The sequence below is a fragment of the Gorilla gorilla genome, chromosome 14 (genome assembly GCF_029281585.2).
Source record: "Gorilla gorilla gorilla isolate KB3781 chromosome 14, NHGRI_mGorGor1-v2.1_pri, whole genome shotgun sequence".
Classification (NCBI taxonomy): domain Eukaryota; kingdom Metazoa; phylum Chordata; class Mammalia; order Primates; family Hominidae; genus Gorilla; species Gorilla gorilla.
The window spans coordinates 46,505,741-46,533,338 of record NC_073238.2 but is presented as its reverse complement, the minus strand read 5'-3'; the positions used below and the strand labels follow the sequence as shown (position 1 = coordinate 46,533,338).

General features: G+C 39.0%; 1 protein-coding gene across 5 annotated transcripts in view; it reads right to left on the bottom strand.

Annotated features, from left to right (window-relative positions):
- Positions 1 to 27,598, bottom strand: part of FRY (FRY microtubule binding protein) — a 451,440-nt gene that overhangs the window by 83,275 nt on the left and 340,567 nt on the right. For all 5 annotated transcript variants that reach the window (XR_008671085.2, XM_055360541.2, XM_055360538.2 and 2 more), the window contains 7 exons: positions 21,811 to 21,965; positions 14,060 to 14,159; positions 13,573 to 13,744; positions 6,988 to 7,244; positions 6,366 to 6,512; positions 5,063 to 5,231; positions 3,714 to 3,804 (listed from right to left, as the gene is read on the bottom strand). Coding sequence is in view for 4 of the 5 variants with exons in the window: in XM_055360541.2 (XP_055216516.1) it covers positions 3,714 to 3,804; positions 5,063 to 5,231; positions 6,366 to 6,512; positions 6,988 to 7,244; positions 13,573 to 13,744; positions 14,060 to 14,159; positions 21,811 to 21,965 (1,091 nt within the window). In the remaining variant the exon portion in view is untranslated. The remainder of the gene's footprint in view (positions 1 to 3,713; positions 3,805 to 5,062; positions 5,232 to 6,365; positions 6,513 to 6,987; positions 7,245 to 13,572; positions 13,745 to 14,059; positions 14,160 to 21,810; positions 21,966 to 27,598) is intronic.

Sequence of the window (27,598 nt, the reverse complement as noted above, 5' to 3'; positions counted from 1 at the left end):
GACCAGCCTGGGCAACATAGTGAAACTCTGTCTCTACAAGAAATAAAAAAATGAGCTAGGTGTGGTGGCACATGTCTGTATTCCCAGTCACCTGGGAGGCTGAGGCAGGAGGACTGCTTGAGCCTGGGAGGCTGAGCCCGCAGTAAGCTGTGATTTCGTGCACTTCAGCCTAGGTGACAGAATGAGACCCTGTCTCAAAAACAAAAACAAAAACTTATGAAGATTGTTTCTGCATACTTTAAAAATTGCTATAAACTACTCTTTTAATAAATATATGTTCATTTTGATGCCTAGTAAAATAAACTACATGAAAAATCTTAGACTTAGGTGTACTTTCTGTTACACTTTCTGATAGTTTTTAAAAATTTTTATTAATACACAATAGATGTACATTTTTCAGGGTAGATGTGATCATTTGATACAGGCATTTAATGTGTAAATATCAAATCAGGGTAATTGGGATATCCATCATCTTAAATATTTATTTTTTCTTTATGCTAGGAACATTCAAATTATTCTCTTCTAGCTATTTTGAAATGTTTCATAGATTACTGTTAACTTGAATAGCTTTTTTTTTAAAAAATTGAATGTTATAAAATTTGCTTTATTTTTCTTTTCTTACTTTGCCTACTGGGGCCTCAAGGTTAGGTTAATGTTAAGTTATAGTTTTCCTTAGTCAGGAGTTAAGACACCAACTGTCTTACCCTCCCATTAGCTTGGCACATATTCTTTTACTCTTGTTTTAATGTTCTTTTACTTAAGCTATAAGGTTTGTTTGTGCTTTTGTCAGTAGGAACGGCATTATTAAATATTACTGAGTCACATCAAAGAACCATTAATCTAGTTGTAAACAACACGGTGCCAAGGTGGTCATTTTGTCCAACTCCATGGTGCTTCCCTCAGCCCATGGATATGGTGCTTCCCTCAGCCCATGGATATGGTGCTTCCCTCAGCCCATGGATATGGTGCTTCCCTCAGCCCATGGATATGGTGCTTCCCTCAGCCCATGGATATGGTGCTTCCCTCAGCCCATGGATATGGTGCTTCCCTCAGCCCATGGATATGGTGCTTCCCTCAGCCCATGGATATGGTGCTTCCCTCAGCCCATGGATATGGTGCTTCCCTCAGCCCATGGATATGGTGCTTCCCTCACAATGGATATGGTGCTTCCCTCAGCCCATGGATATGGTGCTTCCCTCAGCCCATGGATATGATGCTTCTCTCACAATGGATATGGTGGAAGAGATGCCTCACTCCTGAGGTGTGTTAACACAGCAGCCTGGGGCGGTGTTTCTGAACAACACTGTCTCTGTAGGCTCTCTGCATATAAGGACTGTAAAGAAAGGAGTAAATTGCTGTCCTCCAAGATGGGTTACTGAAAGGGTAAGGGAAAGGGGACTGGTGGTGGTTGGAGAGCTTATCCACCTCTGGGGCTATGACATTTCTCCTATTTTCATTCACTTACCAAATAAACACTTTAAAATGCCTACTATGCACAGCACAGTAGACTAATCACTGAGGATAGAAATATGTGTAAGACAGGGGTGTCCAATCTTTTGGCTTCCCTGGGCCATACTGGAAGAAGAACTGTCTACACTAACACAATAGCTGATGAGCTAAAAAATAAAATAAAATCACACACACTCAAAATCTCATAATCTTTTAAGAAGGTTTATGAATTTGTGTTGGGCCACATTCAAAGCTGTCCTGGGCCGCATGTGGCCTGTGGGCTGCAGGTTGGACAAGCTTGGTGTAAGAGATACGTAGTCTCTCTGTGTTCTCTAGGAATTAAAATCTGGTGGTTAAGTGTGTCTGTAAGCACCCATATATCAACATGACAGGGATTACAAGGAAGGAAGGGTGATAAGTAGACTGAGGAGAAAAAAGGATTTTAGGCTGAGGGCACAGCCTACTTTCATAGAAAAAAAAGAATACAGTAGACAAATAGTGTAGGTGCTATATGGGATCAACGGAATAGTGGTGTCCATTGGGAGAGTATATTCACAGACATATGTTTGCACATATATGTGAATATGATCAATCAATGTTATAGGTAGATAAATAGTCAGTATAAAAGAATCTGACATGTATGAATATGTGTGATATATATGGGTAGATAATTGCATCAGGCTTTCCAATGACCAGCAGAGATATGGTGACAGAGCAGGAGTAAGAGCTAAACAAGAAAATCTCTCTTGAAGATGTTCTGTGATCTTGATATTAGAGAGATTACTGGCTTCTTAAGTTCAAAGGCACCACTAAAACCTCTAGGCAGGACACTCAGAACTCTGGCCTAAACAGGCCTTTGTAATGAGATGGTAATACATGGAGATCTATCATCTTTCTACCTCAAATAAAATTCAGACAGGAAACTCAGACAAAACAATAAATGATCAAGAATGTTATAGTCTAGTTAGAAAGTAAAAATATCTTTAGAGAAATACTGTGACTTTTATCATGAGGTAGTTTTCCAAAGAAGGTAATATTAATAGCAAATATAGATTTTAAAAAGTAACATGTTAATTAATAATCTTGTACCTTCACTAATATGTGGAATATAAAAACCTTTATTCATTCCTGAGAAAGAAATAAAAGGCTTTATTAGAGAACTTCAAAGGACAAGGTCTATAATTCGTGATCTGCTGGGTTTGGGCTTTTAGTCTGAAGGGAAGCCCGTATGGATGAGCATCTGCCTGAAGGTAACACAGCTGCCCAGTGATGCAGTGAGGAATCTGGCTGGTGCCTGAATCAGGGAAGGAGCCTTCAGAGTCCCAAGGGCAGGCAGCCCTGTGTCAGGTCGTCTCCACGCCAGCCCCTACTGTGCCCCAATACACATGATGAAATCCTCAGAATGCACAGGAAGCACTGTGGGCTTGCTGGGGCATTTTGGGCTAAGTGAGTTATTTTCACCACTTGATCCCCTAAATTACCTTTAATATGAATTCGTGAGCATCTCATCCTTTTTACTAATTTCTTAAGTAAAAGCGCTCCCTCATTACCTTTTACTATAAAATGCTCAGCTGAAGTCGTTTTCAACACCGTGAGGATCATCCTAATTTTCATTTTTTTTAAATTGAGTTTTGTTTTTCTCTCCTGGTTTGTCTCCCTGATCTTCACAATCAACTGCAGGAAACAGTGACTCTGATTTGACTACTGACGAGTAGTTCATAGGCAAGGCAGTAAGAAGGCTGAGATATGGGGGAAATATTATTATTAAAGAGCTAATGTGGAGGGAACGGAGACTTTGTTTAGCAGGAAAAGATAGTGTTTTGGTTAACCAAGACAGGACAAAGCAAAAGTAAAATAAGAATAATCATGTTTCACAGAACTCATCTCAAGATGACTACTCTATCCCTAAGAAATTATTCAACAATCAGATTTGAACATTTCACATGGCAATTCTAATTCCAGATGGTCTGTGTCCATTAGCAGAACAACTCATGGTTTTTACTAAGCCCTGAGGTAAGCGGAATTCCACCACCACCAGAACAACACCGTTCTTAATCTTTCTCTTCTCTGACTTTGCACAGAAATAACTGTTATCTTTAGGGATATACTGAGTAGAGTTGGAAAGTAAGTCTGAGTTTCTAAAAACAAAGAAGGAGTTTTATGTATGTGCAAAATTTATGAAACTCCACAAACCTGTATTGATGTCTGTGTATAGATTATTGCAGAACATTACACTGGATATTAAGTCAAATTTGTGTACCAACCTTTCATCAGATTCTTTCAATATCTTGTTCTCCTCAGCATCTGGGAAATTGTCCTGGCCAGCAACCACTGTATTGCTGCTAGAGGTGGTTCCTGTAGATGGGATTGGAAGAAAAACACTTATAAAAAGATGCAAGCTGAGGGGTCAAGCTCAAGTCTCAAGTAATTCCAGGGAAAGATTTCCTGTAAAATCTTATGTTTGGAAGATTTTTTACATCTTCTGCACAATCTCAGACATTCTAAACAATCTTCCAAGCCCACACCAGTGAAATGAGAGAACGGTAGACATCTGTTATGGTCAAACCAAATTCCTTAACTCTCGTAAAGCAAGCCTACATTCTTGAAACCTCTTCTTCCTGGCCACTTAAGTAATGAGCTTATTTATAGTGGCTGGCGCTGCTGTTGGCTGCTTTAGTATTTCTGGGTCCAGGAGTTACTAAACTAATGCTAGTGAAGTAAGGCCAAGCACCTAGCACTTCTGATTGCTGTGCTACTGCTTCCCTGTAAGAACACTGCTCTGGTGGCAGGGTGTAGGGCGAACAGAGGGGACAGTAGACTCGGGGAGGAGAGGAATTGGAAGGCAGTTACTGTATGAGGTCAGCAGAAGAGAGGCAGACTTCAAGGAATTTGAGGAGGATGGCATATATTTCATGAAAGGTTGCTGAGACACCAATTAACCAAAAGTGATAATACTTTTGGGGGGAATTTTAATCAACGCTGAAGGAATATAGCCAAGGGAGGGTCCAGATACAAGAAGGAGGATCCAGAAATGAGATTCCTGAGTGACTGCAGTGTCCTGGCTGGGATCGGCTGAAATACAAAGTTCTGTGATGGAGGATGCTTGAGCCACAGATTCTCAGTCATCTTTACAAGATCATTTCATTAACCCTATGATCCCTAAGAGACTCAGTTATTCTCTTTTTTTTGAGACACAGTCTTGCTCTGTCGCCCAAGCTGGAGTGTAGTGGTGCAATCTTGGCTCACTGCCACCTCCGCCTTGTGGGTTCAAGCGATTCTCCTCCTGCAGCCTCCTGAGGAGCTGGGAGTACTGGCGCGTGCCACCACATCCGGCTAAGTTTTTGTATTTTTAGTAGAGACGGGGTTTTGTCATGTTGGCCAGGCTGGTCTTGAACTCCTGACTTCAGCCTCAGCCTCCCAAAGTGCTGGGATTACAGGCGTTGAGTCACCACGCCCAGCCCATGTCTCAGTTATTCTTAAGCCATCTCTTAATTGAATGCACACACAGGAATAAGAAAAAAGTAACAAACACATTCTCACATCCTTTCAGGAATCTACATGAAGGAAACCCCAGGGATCTGTGACCAGGTGTCTGCCCGGTTGCTCTTCTTACCCGAGGCTGCTGCGGAGGCCTTGCTACTGGCCGTGAAGCGGTAGAAGGGCGGGTTGTCGCAATGCTGGACGATGGGGTTCACGGGCTCTGTCTGCTGCAGCTCAAAGAGAAGCTCTTCCATGGTTTGAATGGTGTTGTTACGGCACAAGTATATTGCCACTTTTTTAATCTGAGAAGGAAAAAAGAAAACAAGGGATGTTTCACAGAGCCTAGTCCACAGGAACACTAGGCCAGTAAACCTCTCATTTAGATAAGTTGTCATCATGCAGGAGCTGTCACCGTGATAGCTAATCTTTGTGCTATCCCAGGATGAACCAAGGACTTGGATTAAAATTCACCTCTCTTCATCGGCACGTCTGACAACAGTGTGTTCTTAAAGCCCTTACCTTTTCTAATGGCTAAGTTTTTAAAAGTTACTTTTGAGGTACGTGAATTCTATCTAAACTGAAAACTTGCCATCAAAGTTCTCATCTTCAGAAATAATTTTATTTATACAAACCCTGGGAAAAAACTGCTAGCTATTTTTGTTTAAAAAGGAATCCAGTCCCCTGCTATTCTCTTCTCCCCAAGAAACAAATGAGTTTTAGCTGTTTTTATGGTTTTAAATTTTAAAAATAACTCTGGATTAAAGCTCCACATTATTGCAGGCCTCATAGTCCAACCTGAGCCCTGCAAGCTGCAGTGAGGCTTATGTGGACTCAAGGCAGCAGGAAGACATAAACCTGTCACAAAAACAACCAGCACAGAAATGCCAATTGAGTTTGGGTTTTAAAAATGCTGTCATTCTGTTGATCCTATCACTTTTAAATACCAACTGTAAATATCAGACATTTCAGAAGGATTTCTCCATGCTTACTTCTCTCTTCTACCACTTGAATTTGAAGAGAAAAACCTGGATACTCTGCTTTCTTATTCTGTTTCAAGAGCATCAAGATGTAAACATGAAACATTCTCATTAGTAATAATACAACACTTTACTTAGTGTCTCTTACATAGTAGGTCCAATGTTTATAGAAGGCAGCTTTCAGTAACTGCTAGAAAAATATCCACCTGCTATATCAATAGGTTTCTGTGTCCCAAGGCTCAGAGCAAGGAGATGACAGAGGCATCACTAGCACACATAGCCTGTGTCTAGGGGGCAGAAGGGAACTTTTATGTAATATCTGGATGAGCTCACAGGAGATTCATGTGACTAACTGGACATTTCTATTTTAGCTGGAGCAAAGAGCACATTCTGACTTGCAAATTGCACATGGAAGTCCCTGCAGGAATAATCACTCTTGAAGGGCTGAGAGACACTTACATAGGGTAGGAGAACTGTGTCGCTGCTGACCCCACAGAGGCTAATCAGGAACTGCAAGGTGATCCTCAGGTTGTTGCTCCATTTCTCATTGTTGGCTAAAGCATTCCAAGCATTTTCCATTTCTGGCCCAGGAACTTCATCTCCATACTATAACAAAATAAAAACCGGCCCAAGAGATGTGTGAAAACTGTAAGGACGCAAAAGGTTTGACTGAAAGTAGTTTTGAGGGTCATGACCATCTCAAAATCATAAGAAGGGGGAAACATGACCATTTATCAGAAAGATGCCATCTTTCAGTAAACAGTAATTAATAATGCACAAATCAATCATGCACAATACCTATTCACGTGAGTTTTTTAAATATTAGGCTTATTTTTATTTTTATTATCATTCTTAAAATTGCTGTAAAATACGCATAACATAAAGTTTACCATCACCACCATTTGTAAGTGTACAGCCTGTGGCATTAAGTCCATTCATATTTCTGTGCAACCATCACCACTATTTATCCCCAGTCATGTGATTTTTAAAGGAATCCCATTTTCCCCGGGGTTTGACTAACCCAGGGTTTTTTTCTGATGATGGAGCCATGCTATTTGAAGCACATTTCCTCTGAGTTTACCTTGGCCGTCATGTACATGAGGTTGTTCAGGACCAGTGACGTGGCTTCTGGAGAGCCCCAGCCATTTCCTCTCAGCCCGTGAGAAGCAGTCACGTCACCTTCCCGGTCCTTTACTTCGTCCTCTGGGCTGCTGGGGCTCGACCCCGGGAGGAGGAGCCTGCTGTCCACCAGCTCGATGTTGTGCAGCCAGGGCAGCAGGTAGGTAAGCATGATCTGGCGCCCATTGGGGTGTGTTGTGGGGAATCGCTGGCTTACCTCTAAAGAGAATTGCAGTGACAGAGAGTCATCCATACCTTATTCCACCAAAATAAATGGAAATTCAAATGCCAACTTGCAGACTGAACAGTGTCCTACGTTTACAAAACATTTTCATATACAGGAGCTCCCCAAGGCCACAGAATGATAAAACCAAGGCTTGTCTGCAAGCTTGTTGCTCCACATCTGGTGCGCTGTGCAGGAAAGTGTATAGCACTGTGGGGCAAGCACAGGCTTGGTAAAAGTGGAGATGAGTTCAAACCCACTGCTAGCGGAAGATGTATATCAGAGGGTGGACAAAATAAGGGACTTGGAGTTAGAAGGGCATGTGTTCAGATTCCAGATCCACCACATACTAGTGGCATGTGACTCTGGGCTAGTTACTTAACATCTCTGCTCCTCAGTTCCCTTGTCGGTAAAATGGGACTGACAGGGCCCCACACCAGGCTACTGTAATGACTAAAAGATATAATCATAATGAATGCAATGTGCTCAGCACAGTGCCTATCATCCATCAGGCTCTTATAAATTGTGGTTAGGATCAGTCTAACACCAATGATTACCTTTCCACTGACCCAGTGTCTTACAAAGTGTCTTCCATGAAACATTGGCTGTTAAAAAGTGACATGTGGATCTCTAGGAAGAATAAACCCACTTTGCTGAGTCGTCTTGAAAACTGCTAAGCATGTGGAAGGTGCCTGCCAAGGGCTGCGTGTCCCCTGTGAGACACGTGAGTCCAAACAGTGAAGCCCTAGGTCTGGTCCAGTCATTTCACCATTACTTTCTCTCAGAGCATTTTGGCATTGTTTCACTGCCAGCAGCATTTAATTTTATAATCCAAATAAACTTTCTAAGATAGAGAAGCACAGCATTATGTATATGCAGTAGGCTCCGATGTAATCTCCTATCTCTCATATCTAGAGAAGAAGGTATTTTATCCTCAGGGAAATTAGAAAGCTTGGTCTCATACAGGTGTTATGATCCAGTGTGGCAATGCAATCTCGCTTAGAGGGCTCATGGCTGCTAAATAATAGAACACAGATGCCAGGAATTATACCAAGATAATCCACGGGATCTTCTGAAACAGCAGCTTTAATCAATTTGGCCCTTTTCCTAAAATTAAAATTATAATTTTTTATTTTGGAGACCATAATGTTATATCACAATAATCAGACAGTGCTAAGCTATTATGTTTCATATAGGTCAAAATTTCAAAATTTACTTGATTTCTACATTTATGGATGTGACTGTTATGTCACATACTCAAATCCTTATAAAATCAGAACATTGATTTGTCCCAAGGTACGGGGCATTTTCTAGGTGCAAGCGACTGTGCTAGACATGACAAAGACAGCAAAGACTGACAAATGATGCAGTTCCTGCCCCTAAGAAAGAGACTCAGACAAATTATGTTGACAAATCACTCTGGGGCAAGGGAAACAGTGACAAATGAAATCAGAAAGGCACAAACAGAGTGCTTTGGGGGTTCGGTGGTGGAAAATGACTTCTGGGTGCAAAGACTCAGAATAGTTTTATGGTGGGAGAACTATTTAAACTCCACTAGAAGGATCTGGACTTTAAGATGGGGTAAAACATCCCAAAAACAAATAAAAGAGAGAGCAATTATTCAAAAGACCTATCTTTTGACAATGCTATAAAAATCTATAGACTTTTTGGAGCAAAGACTTATGCATTACATAATTTGCTTGTTTATTATGTTAATTGCATTTTGTCTGACAGATAACAGCACCAAGAGGGTAGGGATGTCTGCCTGAGGTATCCCAAGCACCCAGGTAGCTCCTGGACAGTCAAGGGTAGTTCCCTTTTTAAAAGGGAACAAGAAAAGAAAAATGCCATAGACATGCAAATAGCCCTCTATTCACTGCTCCAGAAATATTTTAAATAAAATGTGAGACCACATCAGTGGGATGCTCTTGTTCAGTGGACCTGAATAATTTGTCTGGCCGTTTACAATAATTAGGTCACTTGAAATTACAGGCAATAAAAATTTCACCACAGGGTTTATATTAAAAACAAGTGTTTGGAATCTATTATAACCTCCTAATTTTTCTATGTTATTTTTAAAAAGTAATTTCCCCTAAGCTAAAACAGCCAAAAGGTAATTCTTCAAGGAAATGTAGGTTGAACCTGCTTGCAACTCATAGGAGCCTCTGATCTGGTTAAACTTGCTGGACTGTTTCTCTCCTCTCTCCTGAACTGTGAACCACTCCCACTTTACTAGCATCTCCCTCTCAGCTAATAAACATGCTCCAATATCGCTCATCCTTAAAACTCCTCCTCTGACTCTGCACCCCACTGGAGGGCCAGCCTCTCTTTCTACATTCTTTCTCAGCCAGGCCACTGTGATCTGGCTTCTGCCACTACCTCCCTGCAGAAACTACTGACAGTTACCAATGAATCTCGAAACTCAAGAGAGTCATGTTCAGGTCTTCTCTTCTGGGATCTCTCTACTGCATCGGAGGCTGTGCACTGCTCACTCTCTCCTTCTAAATCTCTTTTTCCTTTATGTTTCCATGAAACCCTTCTCCTGAGTGTTCTCCCTCCATTCCTTCTCACCCTTCTGCTCTTCCTCGGACCAGTCTGCAAAAGTGGGGGTGTCCAGGCCCTTTCTTCCACTCTGTGCTCTCTCCATTCCTGATCTCATCCATGCCCGTGGCTCTAATCCCTTCCATCCTTCTGTGAGTTGCTAGCACTGACCTCCCTCAGTTCAGGCTCATCCATACAGGAGGAAGTCCAGCAGAGGCATACACTCAACATCCTGGGCTGGGCTCCTGATCTCTGCCTTGCACCAAACCTTCCCCTCTCCCTGTATTGGGTTTCTAGGAGGGTTATCATCACTGACCTCCCTGATATCACAGTAGGCATTCTCTTCTGTGCCTCTGCTTGGCAGCTTTTCGCTCTGGTTTCTCCTCTCCAGTCTCATTGGGCTGTCTTTGTTCAGGCCCTTATCATTTATTATTTCCTCCTTGGACTATTGCCATCGTTTCTTAACTATCCTCCTCTCTCCAGACTGGATGTTCACTAATCCACCCTCCACACTGCAACCAGGCTTTTAAAAATGCATTCTAATCTTGATACTCCCTCTTCTCGTTTGCAACTCATCAGTGGCTTTCAAAACCCCAGCAGCTTGCTTGGATGCTCTCTCTGTTTACAGAGCTCTGAAGGGGGATTCAAAAAGCACATATGGAAGATTGCTGGCCTACAAACCTTGTAGTGTACACAAGGCCTTCCAAGATAATGATTTTGGCCTCTGCATCTGCCCACGACCATCTCTAGCTTTTCCTGTTCCTGCACGTTATGTTACCTAAACTGACCTCTATATAATCCCCCAATTACATCATGCTAGTTTATAACTCTAAGCTGATGCATATGCAATGGTCTCTTGCTCTGTAATGTCTATCAACTACTTGTCTGCTATGCAAATTTCTACTCCTTTCAAACTACAGCTTAGACATCAACTTCTCTCTGGGAATTCTTTTCTGATATTCCTGGCCCAATAATTGCTTAGTCCTTCAGCTACTGTCTAATACATTGCGCATTTTTCTTTTTAAAAAATTGCATTTGCTATACTGTATCAAAATCATTTGATCGCACACCTATTTTTTTTTTTTTTTTTGAGACAGAGTCTCGCTCTGTCGCTCAGGATGGAGTGCAGTAGCACAATCTCGGCTCACTGCAACCTCCGCTTCTTGGGTTCAAGTAATTTTTGTGCCTCAGCCTCCTGAGTAGCTGGGACTATAGGCATGTGCCACCATGCCCAGCTAATTTTTGTATTTTTAGTAGAGACAGGGTTTCGCCATGTTGGCCAGGCTGGTCTCGAACTCCTGGCCTCAAGTGGTCCACCTGCCTCAGCCTCCCAGGGTGCTGGGATACAGGCATAAGCCACTGTGCTTGGCTTGATTGCATATCTATCTTTTCTGCTAGATTATGAACGTTTGATGGGAGAGACTTTTATTTCCCTCCGTATTTCTGAAACCCAAGCACAGTGCCTAGCATGTAGGCAGCACTCAAATCTTGGGTGAAGTGCATAAAAATAAATTTTAGTTTTGCAAGAAGAGAATTAATTTACTAAAAAGGCTTTTATCGGGTCTCTCCACTGTTTCTGGTATTACACAAAGAAGTGACTAACTCTGCCTCAGGTATATGGAGAGGTCTGCACAGTTGAGGTGGATGTTAAGTTAGATCTTCTGGAAAGTTGAAGTTAGGAAGAAGGGGTGAGGGCCATTCAACAGCATGTACAGAAGCAAAGATTTACAAGAGGACCTGGAATGTTGGTCAAAGATTCAGTAGGACTGGAGTAGAGGATTCTTGAATGAAAAGGTAGAAAGCAAGTTTAGAAAAGGAGCTTTTTTTTCCCTGCCCCTTGGCTGAGTTCTAATTTTATAGCAATGGCTTTGGAGGAAGACAGATCTAGATTTAATTCTGACTTGGTTGCTTCCTAGCTATATGGTCTTGAGCAAATTATTTAACATCTCTAAACCTTAGTTTCTCATCTGTAAAACAATGATGATGGTGGTGGTGGTAGTTGTGATAATTCCATGCCAGGACTGGGCCAGCTGCTTGGTTTTCATTAGATAACTTTAATCTTCACATCCTATGGGGTAGTCATTACTATTACAGATAAGGAATGTAATTTAGAGGTTCTGTGACTTGCCCACAGTCAAACAACTAGTGAAAGGTTGCCTGACTCCAAAGCCTCTGTTCTAACCACTGTACTATACCAGGGTTTATAAATATTAAGTGATAAATGCAATGCACATAAAGTACCTAGCATGGAGGCTGGTACCTACTATCCACTCACTAAATGTAGGCTGTTATCAGCTATTTTTAGGACAACTGGGCAGAGAAGTTTGAGTTAAGAAGTGCTGGACATATTTGGCTTTGCATAGTGGATGGACTGCCACATGGAAGATAAACTGTAGTTAGGTAATGCAGAGGCAGGGAAGGACTGAGGAAGATCTGGACAAAGCAGTGGTGAGGTGGTGATAGAGATGGAAAAACAGGATGAATTCAAGAGGCCAAAGTCTGTCTCTTGGCAAAGTGCTACGTAAGCGTAGGCAAGAAGTTAGGTGACAAATGAATTTTTTTTTTTTTTTTTTTTTTTTGAGACAGAGTCTCACTCTGTTGCCTAGGCTGGAGTGGAATGGCATGATCTCGGCTCACTGCAATCGCTGCCTCCCGGGTTCAAGTGATTCTCCTACCTCAGCCTCCTGAGTAGCTGGGACTAGAGGCGCGGGCCACCATGCCCAGCTAATTTTTGTCTTTTTTGTAGAGATGGGGTTTCACCATGTTAGCCAGGCTGGTCTCAAACTCCTGACCTCAGGTGATTAGCCCTCCTCGGTCTCCAGTGTTGGGATTACGGGTGTCAGCCACCACGCCTGGCCTGACAAATGCAATTCTTTAGCAATTCTGCATTACCTAACTGCAGTTTATCCTCCATGTGGCAATCCATCCACTATGCAAAGCCAAATTCACAAAAACTATTTATGAAGATTGTAAAGAATATGCAAAAATTCAAACTTTCAACAACTTACATATGAAGCAAAATACAAGCTACAAAACACCACCACTATCACAACCACCAAACAACTTGCAGCAATTATATGTGTTATAAATTACACTGTTCATATTTAGCTTTTGTGGGATATTAGTTTCTTTGGGAAATTTATATATATAATGTATGCAGAAGTTAGTATTATTAATCTAAGCACCTTGCATTTGTCATATGTATGTTTATGCCTACACTGCTTTAGATAAAGAAATTTTTTTCATTTAACAATTATAGAATTTACTTTCATATGTAACTGGATCTAGCCCACAGTAATTCTGACCTACAAACTTAGCATCACTAATTATCACTCTAAGATTTTTTTTTTTTTTTTTTTTGAGACAGAGTCTCACTCTGTTGCCCAGGTTGGGGTACGGTGGCGCAATCTCGGCTCACTGCAACCTCTGCCTCCTGGGTTCAAGCGATTCTCCTGTCTAGCCTCCTAAGTAGCTGGGATTACAGGCACACGCCACCAGACCTGGCTAATTTTTGTATTTTTAGTAGTGACAGGGTTTCACCATGTTGGCCAGGCTGGTCTCAAACTCCTGATTCAAGTGATCTGCCTGCCTTGGCCTCCCAAAGTGCTGGGATTACAGGAATGCGTGGCATCGTGCCTGCTCATAACTCTAAAATTAAACTAGAATTTAAAAAGAAAAATTACTTAGAGCAAAGAAATGATCACATATGTCATTATTAGAAATGATCACATATGTCATTATTAGAAATGATCACATATGTCATTATTGACTATTGCCTGGTACCTGAGAAGAGGGGGAGTGTGAGCTCAGGGTACATCCTGGCCAGCTCACATGACAAGAGGGCGAGTGACACGCTGTAGAGGGGTGGCAGCGGGCCGTGTGTTCCATAGAGAATACTTCCCGGTCTTTGCTCAGCGACTTTCTTTGAGTATACAAAAAGCTTTGCTTCAAGGATCTATAAAGATGTAGGAAAGTAAAAAAGTAGTATGAAAAGCATTAGCTGGATATCTCATGAGCATTTGTATTTAACAAAGGTTAGAAGTAACAAAATTAATTAATTCCCATTTAAAAATAGAATTAAAGGTAAAACATCAGTTTAATTAGTATGTTTACAAAAGATTATATAGTTGCTTTCTCACTCTTCATAGCCACAAATGATATGCAGAAATAAGCAAAGGCCTATCAATAAACAGCAATTAGGTAATCAACTACCATTTCTATTTTCTGTACTCAAGGATGGATATTTTCTATGCCAGTAAATGATACGTGCCTGCATGAGCTGCATGGAGATTTCATAAATCTCTCTGTTGGTGTCAGAGGCCTTGAATAGAACAAGGTTTAACAATGTCACTATGTCGAAGGGATAGTTCCTAAAAACACAACAGAACAAAACAAAAAAAGCATGGTTTATAAAACAGAGTGGCTAGATTGTTACCTCTTAAAATTCTAGCTGGCATGCTGACCTCAGTCACTTATTAGTGACATTCTTACCCCCATCTGGCCATTTTTTGCTTCCTTCTTTTGCTATTTATCAGTAGATAAAGGAAAATGACTTTATTTTGGTTTAAAATTAAATACTGGGACACCAGGATAAAAGAACACAAAAGTCTATCTGATGCATAAATACTGGGACACCAGGATAAAAGAACACAAAAGTCTATCTGATGCAAACAGACTTTAATGCAAACCAACAAGTGAAAAAGACAGAAAAGGATACATGTACTAAATTTCTCAATAGCTCACCAAATCAATATTTTCATTTGATTCTTCTTCTAAATTTATTAAGTGCCAAACAACTATCAGGAACAACATACAAAGTACCAATGATACAAAGATAGCAAGGCTGGTCCCAGTCCTTAAGGAGGGCTTACAGTTTAGTCACGGAGACAACCTGTACAGTCTAGTTCTGATGAGTGTTGTTGGAACATCCACAGCATGCTACAAGAATCCTGATGAGGGACACCTACATTAGATGGGGGGTAGAGAAGTCTTTTCTGAAGAGGAAACAAGTAAAATGGGTCTTGAAGCATCAGGTGACATTAGCCAGGTCACGGAAGGGGTAGTACAGGAGTGTTCCAGATAGAGAGGACAGCATTTTGAAAGATTACAAGAATGAAACAGCAAGATATCTATTATAAAAGGGAAGAATCTTTGTGTAGTAGACTGAATAAAATAAGTAGAGGAACAGAAGGAAGCGAGGCTAGGCCAGTAGGTGGGTTCAGAAGATGACCAGCCTATGGACTTCACCCTCAAGTTTCAGAGAAGCACTAGAGGATTTGCCCTGGGGAGGGAGGCCATGGCACTCACTTTTGAAGAATCACTCTGGCTGCTGTGTGGAGAATGGATTGTATGGGGCCAAGAGTGGAAGCTACTACAAGAATGCAAATGGGAACTGATGAGGGCTGGAATTAGGGCAGAAACAGTAGAGACAGAAGGAAGGGAGAGATCTGAGGAACACTAAGGAGATAAAATCATCAGGATTTGGTAACTGATAGCATGTGTGGGATGGGGGGAGAGGAACACAGAATAGATTATGTGGCAATTGGCAGTATAACCATATAGAATAGAGAGATTAAATCCATTTTTTTCTTGCTATGTAATCCTATTTAAAGATGTTATCTTTTCACCATATGTATTTTCTTAGATTATAGTGGAAAAGAAGTCATAAGTAGAAAACTCCTGGTGAGTTGAACTTTTTCTTCTCTCTCTTTTTTATTTTTGAGACAAGGTCTCACTGTTGCCCAGGCTGGAGTGCAGTGGCATGATCATGGCTCACTGCTGTCTTCACCTCCTGGGCTCAGGTGATCCTCCCAACTTGGCCTTCCAAAGTGTTGGGATTACAGGTGTGAACAACTGCACCTGGTTGAGTTGAACTATTAAACGGTTTATATGTAGAAGGTGAGTTACTACTATTTATTTTCAAACAAACTTCAGGAAGAAAAAGATAGTTTGAAGGTGAAAAAACATATTAGTTGTTTTTCCTTGGGAATCTTTTTTTTGATTCTACATAATTACATTATCTAAGAAGTTCTGTTTTAGAACAATCACTGCTTTGGTTTGAATGTTTGCCCCACCAGAACTCATGCTGAAATTTAATCCCCATTGTGGCAGTATTGAGAACGGGGGCCTTTAAGTGGTGAGTGGGTCATGAGACTGCCCTCATGAATGGATTAATCTATTCATGGATTAATGGATTGATACATATCATAGGAGTGGGGCCAGTAGCTTTATAAGAGGAGGAAGAGAAGCTAGCATGTTCAACTCTCCTGCCATGTGAAGCCCTGAGCCATCTCAGGACTCTGTAGAGAGTCCCCATCAGCAAGAAGGCCCTCACCACATGAGGCCCCTTGACTGTGGACTTAGTCTCTATAACTGCAAGGAATAAATTGCTTTCTCTATAAATTATCCAGTTCCAGGTATTCTGTTATAGGCAACAGAAAACAGAATGAGACAATCACCTTTCTAGAAAGGCATGTCCTACTATGAATACATCCCATTTTACATTAAGTTCAGTGAGAAATTATACACATGAAAAAGTTTTTCTACTTTTAACATTACTCAAATATTAATTTTTATGACATGAATATATTTTTCTTCTAAAAGATTCAAGCAACACATAGGGCTACACGGTCCGCCCTGAAGATGGTTCACTCACAGGGCTGCAAGTTGGTGTTGCTTGCAGGTAGGTGAATAGAATAAAATGTAGAAGTATCTCATGTCCTTTCATTGTCCCAATTGTTAATCTTATCCAAGAGGCAATTACTGTCAACATTTTGATATTTCAGCTGTCTTCCAAGTCTATATACAGACATTTGCATCAAAATACTCCTTCAATGCACAGGGTTTTAAACATAAATGTGATTACACCACCTGTCTGTACTGTTTGATGATCTGCTTTTTCACTGAACTATAAGGCTCACTTCAGTCTTCCTAATAGCTGCCACATATTCCATTCTAGGAACATATCATAAACAACTACTCTTGTAATGTGTACTGTGGTGTGCCACCTAGATCCTTCTTTCAAGATGGAGGCACTCAATCCTCCAGCTGAATCCTTGATCTGAAGCCTTCTCTGGGAACTGCCTTCAGCCAGAGGTTTGCCTAGGTCAAGGTCATATCTGTTCCCCAGCAGCAGCCCCAGTGGGAATGACTGAGGTTTCTTTTCTCTTCCCAGTCCTAATTCCTTCATTTCTCCATAGATGTTGACCCCAAGGGCCCACCCTAATAAATGTCCTGCGTTCAAATATCCATCTCAGTCTATTTCCTGGGAAATCCAACTTTTGACATGCATTGATAGATATTTAGACTGTTTTCACTTTTTCATTATTATAGTGCCACAAACACCAAATGTGCTGGCCTTTCTTTAGAAAAAATTCATAGAGAGGTCATGCAGGGTCAAAGGGCACACTTAAAATTTTGGTACATACTGATATATTGCCATCCAAAATAGATTTATTAATTTTTACTCCAAAATGTTTATTTTTCTGTAACTTGTATTTTTAAATAAACACAGTCTAAGTTTGGTGGGTCTGATGAAAAATTGGGGAACTACTGCCAGATGATGGTGGTGATGATGATGAATGCAAGAACGATGTTGAATGATGGGTGACACTGATGTTATTATGTGCTTACTTTGTGCCAGGTACTGTGCCAAGACCTTTACTTATATTTGTTATTTAATCTTCACAACAAGCATGCAAAGCCTAGAGAAAAGTACTTGCTTCAGGTCATGTAGAAGTGGTGGAGCCCAGACTTCTAGATAAGTCTGACTTCAAAGAATTCAAGCTCTTACCTACAATGCTCTCAGTCTCCTAGACAGCCCACAATAGTGCATTTCATAGCCAGTGAAGTTTGGAATTGTTACAAATTGCTGTATCTTGGAACAGACCTTTCTGCCTATAAAAGTAGAAAGGAAACTCCCTTCTGAGTGTTATAGTAGCAGAGATGCTTTACCTATGTCTCTGTCTTCTGACACTGGACTCTAACACTAATACATTTATATATATACAAATATACATATATATGAGCCAAATATATTGCTGGATCGCTGGAGATTTAAAGGCAGGAAAGGGGCAGACAAAGCCTCCCTCTTACTAGGCAGGGCCATGCACTTGACCTTGTAATCAGAGCATTTATTTTGTTGTTGAAGAATGAGCTATTAAATTCATAAGCAACAACACTGAAAGGAATAACAGATCCAGAAAATGAAAGAAACCCAGAGGAGGAAACAATGAGAGAGATTTCAAATAAGCAAAAGAGTACAAATAAAGTATCTGTACTTAGATGTTGAAAACAGGCTGAGAAATGGAATCTTATACCTTTCAATATTTAATTATTCAGCATAGGCAGAGCAAGGGTAAAAGATAAAGACAGCTGTGATCATACCAAATAAAAATCAAATGATAAAATAAATATGGGAGGTAGATGTGACTCAAAAAGTAAACAAGAAATAAAACTATCTAGAAGAGAGGAGATGTTGAAGAATTTGGGAAATGTCCGCTACTCTGGCTTACCTAGTACTATGTGACAAAGCTCAAGATGGCTCTGAGGTATTCTGAAGAGAAAGATTTTACTGGTTAATTGAGGGGATTACTTCACAGCTGTTCTCCTCCAACAACTATTGAATAACATTATTTATGGGGTATTTACCATTTGTTAGGCCTTAGGCCAAGAGGTTGTTTTTGTTTAATCATTACTCTAACCCTATCATCAGCCCTATTTTACTAGTGGGTAGGCATCTGCAGTAACTTGTTCAAGAACACACAGCTGCTTGATTAGAGGTGGAGTGAGGATTTGAACCCAAGATGGTATGTTTCTGGAGCCCAGATTCCCAACTCTGCTCTCCTGAAACACTCCAGATGGCTGACATAACCAAATAGGGCTATTTATCATCAGTTAGGGAGTGTGATTGGGATTTATGAATCATAAGCTTTGCCTGTCTTCCTTGTTGATAGATGGATAATATTCCCTGAAGAAATAGGCATTCACTTTTAAGAATTCAAGTTTGCTAGGCCTGACTTAAATTAGGAAGATTTACAGAATGTTAACTTAAAAAAAAACAAACATACAAACAATGCCAACAAAAACCACCACCGAAAAAAAATCCAACAAAATTACTTAAAAATCAACACTTTGCACTTTGTTCTTACATACAATTCTAAAATATCTATTAAACACATTTTAAAAGTGTGTTGGAAGGTAAAAGTAAAAATAATGAAATTCTTAAGTATTTAATTAAAATGTGAGGAGAATTCTGGTGCGTTAAGCTAGTGATTGGAAATGGCCTATACTCTTAATACACAATTTACCTTGATTTATAACCTTGGAAAGTCGTTTAGTTTCTTTCTCAATTTCCTTATCTATCTTATTCTAATCTCATTTGGAGTGGGGGAAAAATTAATTAGGACACACACAGAAGCCGAATAGTTATTTGAACTAAAGCTGCCTAACAAGTAAGCAATTTTTTGTACTAAATTATAGTAGTGAGCTGTATCTAATAGCTTTTAATCAAATATATTAACATGTTTTATGAAAAATTTTCCAAAATTAATACTGCCAGTTCTACCATCACTTTCTATCTTTATCCTCATTTCCTTTGGTCCTATTCTAGTTCTGTTCTGACTTTCTATCTCCTAATATCACCAGAGTCATAGCATGGCATAGCTGTAGAGTTTTGACTAGAGAACAGTAAGTTCACAGCACATGCACACACACACACACACACACACACACACACTCTCTCGCACGCTCACACACAGTCCTTTACTGCTGGAAAAGTAACCAAAAAGAAGGATGTAGAGAACCATTTTTCCCCATTGCCACAGCTAGTGAACACTGATACATTAATTATGCAAAAATGGCAAATCCTCTTTTCTAAAGCTAAAGTAGAAAATTTAAATCAACAAGAACATTTAAAAAAATTTAATCCTTTAGGTATTTTAAAGTCAATTATGAGTGGTTTCTTAATAAGTAAATGTACTTATAAACTGTCATATTCCTCCACAAATAAATCCAGGATATAATCATTCCTATTTGAAAAGGAGATCATTATTTATCTTACAAGAATTCTTTGCTTTAGAAAATGACTTGTAGGAGTTACTGTGTAGATAACTTGTTTGAGAAACTTAAAATAAAATTCAGTTTGCATATGACTTTTCGGAAACATATTTCATAAGGTCTTCAGTTGCTTTTTAGAAGCAAACTTACAGAAGACAAATCAAGCAAGAGCTGAAAATATCACAATTGGTTTTGTAAAAAAGTACTGCAAACTCAAGCACAATGACTGCTCAAGCCTCTCTGGAGGCCTGTCTAGACTACACAGGCTGAGAATTTATGTGGAAAGAGCAAATTTAAGCAACAGCGGAAATTTTAAATTCTGAACATGCCTTGTGTTGAGAAATGGCAGAAATGCTGGTCACTATCTGGACAGTTGGGTTCAAGCTATTGTATTCTCCTGCCCTCTGCCCTTCCTTCAGAATAGATGGGTGTCATGAATGCAAACAGATATGCAATATTTGTCCAAGAAACCAAGATAGTGTATAATGATACCTTAAAAAATACTTGGAACATAGCAGGTTTTATGACCTAATATTTTTGTGACTAGAGATATTATTGAAATTGAGACTATGTTGTTAAATTTATTAAGCACTTATTTGTGCTCCCTAAGGAAAAATACCTAGATTTATTCAGAGAAGTGCAGTGTAATGTTTTGTGAGATGGCCATGCAATGCAATAAATTTGATTAGGATAGCTCAAGCCAAGTTCACTGGGAGAAGGGCAGCGAAGAGGTGAAACTTATTTTTGTCAAAGAAAGAAGCCCAAGCCATAGATTCTAAATATATTTTTTAAAATCAAAGGGTCATGTGAACAAAACTTTATTTTTAGAATGTTGAAATATCTGAAAATTTTAAAAAAAGCACTCTGGACAAAGAGATTTTTGTAACAATGTTCCTTTGGTAATGTCCTAAAGTATATTTTTTAGTAATGCTTATAACGGGAAATAAAACTTGATGGAAAATCAGGCAGTTTAGGTTATATTCATTTGCTCTAACTTTTATGGATATTAAAATCTATAATAAAAACTCTACTTCTGAAACCTTTAGATATGAAATGTTATCTACTATCTTTATAAAAGAAAGATAAAAATTTTAAGGAGAAACTTGTCTCTCTAAATAGCATGTTCATTTTAGGTTTATTGAAAGTAGACGTCTTCCAAAATACCGCTTTTACTAACTTAGACCTCTAAGAGATTGGAATTTAAAACTAATTCACTTTTATTCTCTTGATCTGGTAGCTCAAGATAGCTATTTAAAGTGCAACATTTAATTAAAAAGGAAAATTGACACTCTATATGAATATTTTCAAAAATAAACGAGCTGGTTTCCCTCAATTTTTCTGATACATAAGCTCTTTCTTGGGAATAGCTTATGTAACTTGGAGAACCTTTATTAACCCTTTCTTGGTAGCTATGAACTTATTTCAGCACATAAATCATGCTGAATGGCTACACTGAATAACTAATTTATATAACAAAGGCAATGGTTTTAAAAGTGTAATCTATAGAACCTTTGGTATCACATTTTCTTTTCTTTTTTTCCTTTCTGAAGTTTTGGATAAAGTGAGTTTAAAAATTTTAGGCCACTTCCTGGGTTTGGTCTTTTGTAAAGATGGCTGATGGGCTATAGTTCACCCTCGTTATAAACATTTCTAGACATTCCTTTAATTCCTATAATGTATCTTCTTTGTCATTTTCAAATCCTGCTGTAATACCTGACTGTGAATTTCCAGGCAATTAAAAAGAAAGGTACTATAACAACAAATCATTTCCTGATAAAATGAGAAAAACCAATGGAACTGCAACCTTACAGGGAGTAGTTTACCTGCTGGGGACATACAGAACATTTTATATTCTCATAGAACTTACTTTGCTCATATAGTTGCAAAACAGCTCTCCGTCATTCATATCACAAAAAGTAACCCTAAACATACTTGCCACTCATCACTGCTTATAAAAATTCGTACCTGCTTCCACACACAGTTGCTATGGCTTTGAAGCAGCCAGATGCAAGTTGGTAGGAACCTGTGTAGCATCGGTCAATTGCCCAGTTAAAAAGATTTATTTGGTCAGGATTAAGTTCCAGTAGCAAGACAACAACTTCGCAGCCAAGTTGATGAACCTGAATACATGGAGCAAATCAATATTATTCCCATTTGATGAAAGAATGTTCTAGAGAAAGATACAGATAAAGCTTAGTCAATATAAACTGAGTAAAATGAAAGGGAAGACCGAGCTTTCATTTTGGTTTTTATGTCACATATTCTTCAAGAGTATAATGTCGCAACTGAAAACTGAAATGTATACATTAAATTTGATCATGTAAGTCTGTTACATAGGGTCCACCTATTCTCAATTTTTACCTCTGAAAAGGAGTGGCTGGGCGCGGTGGCTCACGCCTGGAATCCCAGCACTTTGGGAGGCTGAGGTGGGTGAATTACCTGAGGTCAGGAGTTCGAGACCAGCCTGGCCAACATGGTGAAACCCTGTCTCTACTAAAAAATAGAAAAAATTAGCTGGGCATGGTGGTGGGTGCCTGTAGTCCCAGCTACTCAGGAGGCTGAGGCAGGAGAATCACTTAAACCTGGGAGGCAGAGGTTGCAGTGAGCTGAGATCGTGCCACTGCACTCCAGCCTGGGTGACACAGTGAGACTAGGTCTCAAAAAAAAAAAAAAAAAAAAAGGACGAAGACTTTATTGGCAATTTTTTTTGCATTTAAAATATTTCTGAAAAATACACGTATTTGGTTTAAAAAATCCAATATACAAAAGGGTATCCTCTATGTATTAGCTCAGAGTATTGTGGGGGATCATTTGATGTTACCACCGTGCATGCATAGTGGCCACTCACCTAAACATTTTGATGCCAGTAGGAATAGTGATAATTATAGTGGCAGATGTGAAGTATACTTGTGTATCAATGTCTATTCCTACTACAAAGTCTCTTGAGGAAATATGATTATGAGGATTGGTTACTAAATATACTTTGTGAAGCTTAGTGGCCTATCTTTCAAAAAGAAATACAGTCTCAGTAGACTCTTTTTAATCAAAGTTTTTTAATTAAAAAATCATACTAGATAGAATTAATAGGATGCTGAATCGATGATGCCTGAAGGTACTCTCAAATACCAGATGGTCAGTGAATATGCACATTTGTCCAGGAGAAGCCTGGTGCCTAGAGGCTACATATGTTACTTTCTTCTGAGAAACTTTCTGAGAAGAAAGTAACATTCTGGCCCAGAGTGGTGGCTCACACCTGTAATCCCAGCACTTTGAGAGGCCCAGGCAGGCGCATCACTTGAGGTCAGGAGTTTGAGACCAGCCTGGCCAATGTGGTGAAACCCTATCTCCATTAAAAATACAAAATTAGCTGGACATGGTGGTGTGCGCCTGTAATCCCAGCTACTGGGGAGGCTGAGGCATGAGAATCACTTGAACCCGGGAGGCAGAGGTTGCAGTCAGCTGAGATGGAGCTACTGCACTCCAGCTGGGGCAATGGAGTGAGGCTCTGTCTCAAAAAAAAAAAAAAAAAAAAAAAGGAACATTCTGGTGCCTCTTCTTAAAGTTGTTCACTCTTCTTGCCAGTTGAAACCAGGTGGAAAAGGCAAGATTCTGGCTTCTCCATGTTTTTTTACTTACAGGGTTTGGGCCTAGGTGGGAGTGATATTCTAACTGGATGGTCAAACATCTTCAACCTAGTTTCCCCCAACTGGCTTTAAGTAATTAGCAGCAGATAAAAGCTGACGATATTATTGCAAATGACTTAAAATAACATGTCTCTACTAAAAATACAAAAAATTAGCCGGGCGTGGTGGCGGGCGCCTGTAGTCCCAGCTACTCAGGAGGCTGAGGCAGGAGAATGGCATGAACCCGGGAGGCGGAGGTTGCAGTGAGCCGAGATCGCACCACGCACTCCAGCCGGGGGGACAGAGTGAGACTCCGTCTCAAAAACAAAACAAAACAAAACAAAACAAAACAAATAAACAAACAAACAAAACAAAAAAAGTCATTAAAAAGTTAGACTTGAGAGAAGAATCAAGCTTTTATTGTACTTTAGAAACTTATATTGAGGTATAAAATACACAGAAATAGTATACAATTCCTATGTATATCATGAGTCATTTTAACACCCTCCTATGATCACCAGCAGGTCAAAAACCAGAATATTACCAGCACCACTGAACCCTCCCCTGGGCACTCTCTTAAACACCAGCCTGTCTTTCCTACCCAGGAGAAACCACTATCTTGACTTCTAGCACTACTTGTTAGTATGGGCAGTTTTTGAGGTCTATATAAATGGAATTATATGGTATATAATTTTGTCTCCTGTGGCTTTTATTTGCATTTCCCTCATGCTATAGACTGAATGTTTGTATCCCCCCAGCCTCCAATTCATATTTAAATCTTAACCCCCAAGGTGGTGGTATTTGGAGGTGGGGCCTTTAGGAGGTGATTAGGTCATGAGGTGGGGAGCCCTGTGAATGAGATTAGTGCTCTCATAAGAAAGACCCCAGAGAGTTCCCCTGTCTCTTATGTCAAGTGAGGACACAGCAAAAAGACTGCTGCCTATGAACCAGGAAGAAGGCCCTCACCAGACATAAATCTGCCAGCACCTTAACCTTGGACTTCTTGGCCTCCAAAACTGTGAGAAATAAATTTCTGTTGTTCATAAGCCACTAGTCTATGATATTTTGTTATAGCTGCCTGAATGGACTAAGATACATGATTATTAATGAGCTTGAGAATGTTTTCTTATGTTTACTGGTCACTTAGATAACCTCTTCGGTGAACTGCTTAAGTTTCTTGCTCATTTTTCTATTGAGTCTGTATTTATCTTATTTATTTGTAGGGGTCCTTTATATATTCTAGATAAGAACCCTCTGCTGACTGTGTGTTATAGACATCTCTCACTTTACGGCTAGCCTGTTCACACTCTTAATGGTGTCTTTTGGTGAATAAAAGTTAATAGCTCTTCCTTAGGGTTAGTAATTTTTGCATTCTGCTCAAGAAATCTTACTGTAACCCCAGGGATGAAGATATTCTTCTGGATTCTTTTCTAGAGACTATTATTTTAGCTGTTACATTTAGATCTACAATCCACCTGCAATGAATTTTTGTAAAGTGTGAGGAAAGGATCAAATTTCTTTTTCTTTCTTTCCTTTAGTAAGGCTATCCAATTGACCCCAAATTACTTATTGGAAAAAAACCATTTTTCTCATAGCTCTGCAGCGCCATCTTTGAAATAAACCATGTATGCATATACATAATACATGGGTAATTTTCTGGCCTCCCTATTCTACTCCATTGGTATATATACTTATTCTTGGTCAATAGTTCAGTGTTTTAATGACCATACGTTTATAGTAAGTATTGGTTTCTGCTGAAGTGAATCCTCTCACTTTGATTATAGTGTTCAAAGTTATCTTAGCTATTTCTGGTCTTGAAAGGAACTTTCAGTTGTCACAAATATCCTGCCCAGATTTTGACTGGAATTGCACTGTCTCCATAAATCATTCTGGAGGAGAACTGACTTCTTTACAATAGTGAATCTTCCTATTCAATAGCATGGTATATTCTTCCATTTATTAGATGTTTAATTTTTCTCACTAATGCCTTATATATTTCTATGTATGAGGCCCTGCACATTTTTGTTAGGTTTATTCCTAAGTGTTTAATGTTAATTCCAATGTTAATTCCTAATTTTAAAATGCCATTATAAGTGGCATAATTAAAAATTTATTTTTCCAGCTCCCCATCGTTGCTGTACTGAAATATAATTGATTTTTAATTTTGACCTTTCATATGGCAACCAGGCTAAATTCACTGATTAATTCCAACACTTTATCTAAAGACTTGTTGGAATTTCCTACACACACAATTGTGTCACCTGTGAACAATGAGTTTTATTTATGTTCTATTATTCTTTATAATCTCTTCTTTCCTACTGCATTGGCTAGGATCTCCAGTATGATGTTGATAGAGGTGGTGACAGTAAGCTTCCTTGGCCATTTTAATCTCAGAGAGAACACTTTCAAATTAACTATTAAATATGATGTTTACATATTTTATATTAAATATGGTGCTCATAGGGTGTTTTTTTTTCAAGGTGCCTTTTGTCAAACTAAGGATGTTCTTTTCTATTTGTAGTTTTGCCAGGAGTTTTTCTCATGAATAAATGTAGAACTTTAACAAATGCTTTTCCTACATCTGAGATCATGTTTTTGAGATTCTGTGAATATAGTTAATATATGAATGAACTGACAGACATTTGAATATTAACCAACCTTACAGTTCTTCAATAAACCCAATTTGACCATGGTAAATCATCTTTTTTCTATATCATTAAATTCAATTTTCTAATATTTTATTTAAAGTTTTGTATCTATGTATTAGAGACAATCTCATGAATGAGACTGCCTCTTAATTTTCTTTCTTGCTACAACCTTTTCTTGTTTTATTATCAAGGTTATTCTGGTTTCACAAAATGTACTGGGATGTATTTCCTCTTCATCTGTTTTCTCTTTAAGAATTTGCATTGAATCCATGCAATTTTTTCTTTAAATGTTCAGTGGAATTCATCAGCAAAGCCATCTGGTTTTATAGTCTTCTTTTTTTAACACTTTAAAGAAAGTCACTCTCACTTTCTTGATTGAACTTGCCATGGATTTATGATTTTTTTTAGTATTGTAACAAATTCAACTTTTGGTTTAGTGATCACTACCATTAATTTGTTTCTCTTTCATTAATTTCTACTCTTATTTCTATTTTTCCTTCATGGTACTGTTTTTGAGTTTGATATTCTATTCTTTTTCTAACTTCTTGTGATGGATGTTTAGGTCATTGATTATCCACCTTTTCTCTCTTTAATATGAGAGTCTTCAGAAAGCTCATGGAAAATGTATATTATGAAAAATTATGCATGGATTAAAATTTTTTTGCACCAAAATAAACTTGTGCTAACTTGTTATAACATGTCTGAACAGAATTTAGTTTGAGGCACTAAGAAGGAGAAGACATCAGTTTGAAAAGAGCCGCTATCAGAGTAACATGAATCCTGCTGAAATTGAAGCAAGTACAAATATCAAATTTATAGTGAAGCTTGGGTGGAAGAATAGTGAAATCATTGCTGCTTTAAAAAATGTATAGGGGCAATTCTTCCAAAGAAATTAGCAGTTTACAAATAGAAAACCTGTTTTAAGATGATGTTGAAGATGAAGCCCACAGTGGTAGACCATCCATACCAATTTGTGAGGAAAAAATTCATTTAGTTTGTGCCCTAATTAAAGAGGACTGACGATTAACAGCAGACACAACAACCAACACCACAGACATCTCAATCTGTTCAGCTTATACAATTCTGACTGAAAAATTAAACTTTAGCAAATGTTCCATGTGACGGGCACCAAAACTCATCAGCAGTAGACAAGTAGAGTTTTCAATGAAAATTTTCAACAAATGGAATTAAGATTCTATAGATCTTCAAAGAATTGTAACAGGAGATGTAACATGGCTTTACCAGTGCTATCCTAAGAACAAAGCACAATAAAAACAATGGCTACCAAGAGATGGAAGTGGTCCAGTCAAAGCAAAAGTGGACTATTCAAGAGCAAAGGTCATGGCAATAGATTTTTGGGGTTCTCGAGGAATTTCGCTTGTTGACTTTCCGGAAGGCTAAAGAACAATGACATCTGCTATTATAAGAGTGTTTTGAGAAAGTTAGCCAAAGCATTAGCAGAAAAATACCTGGGAGAACTTT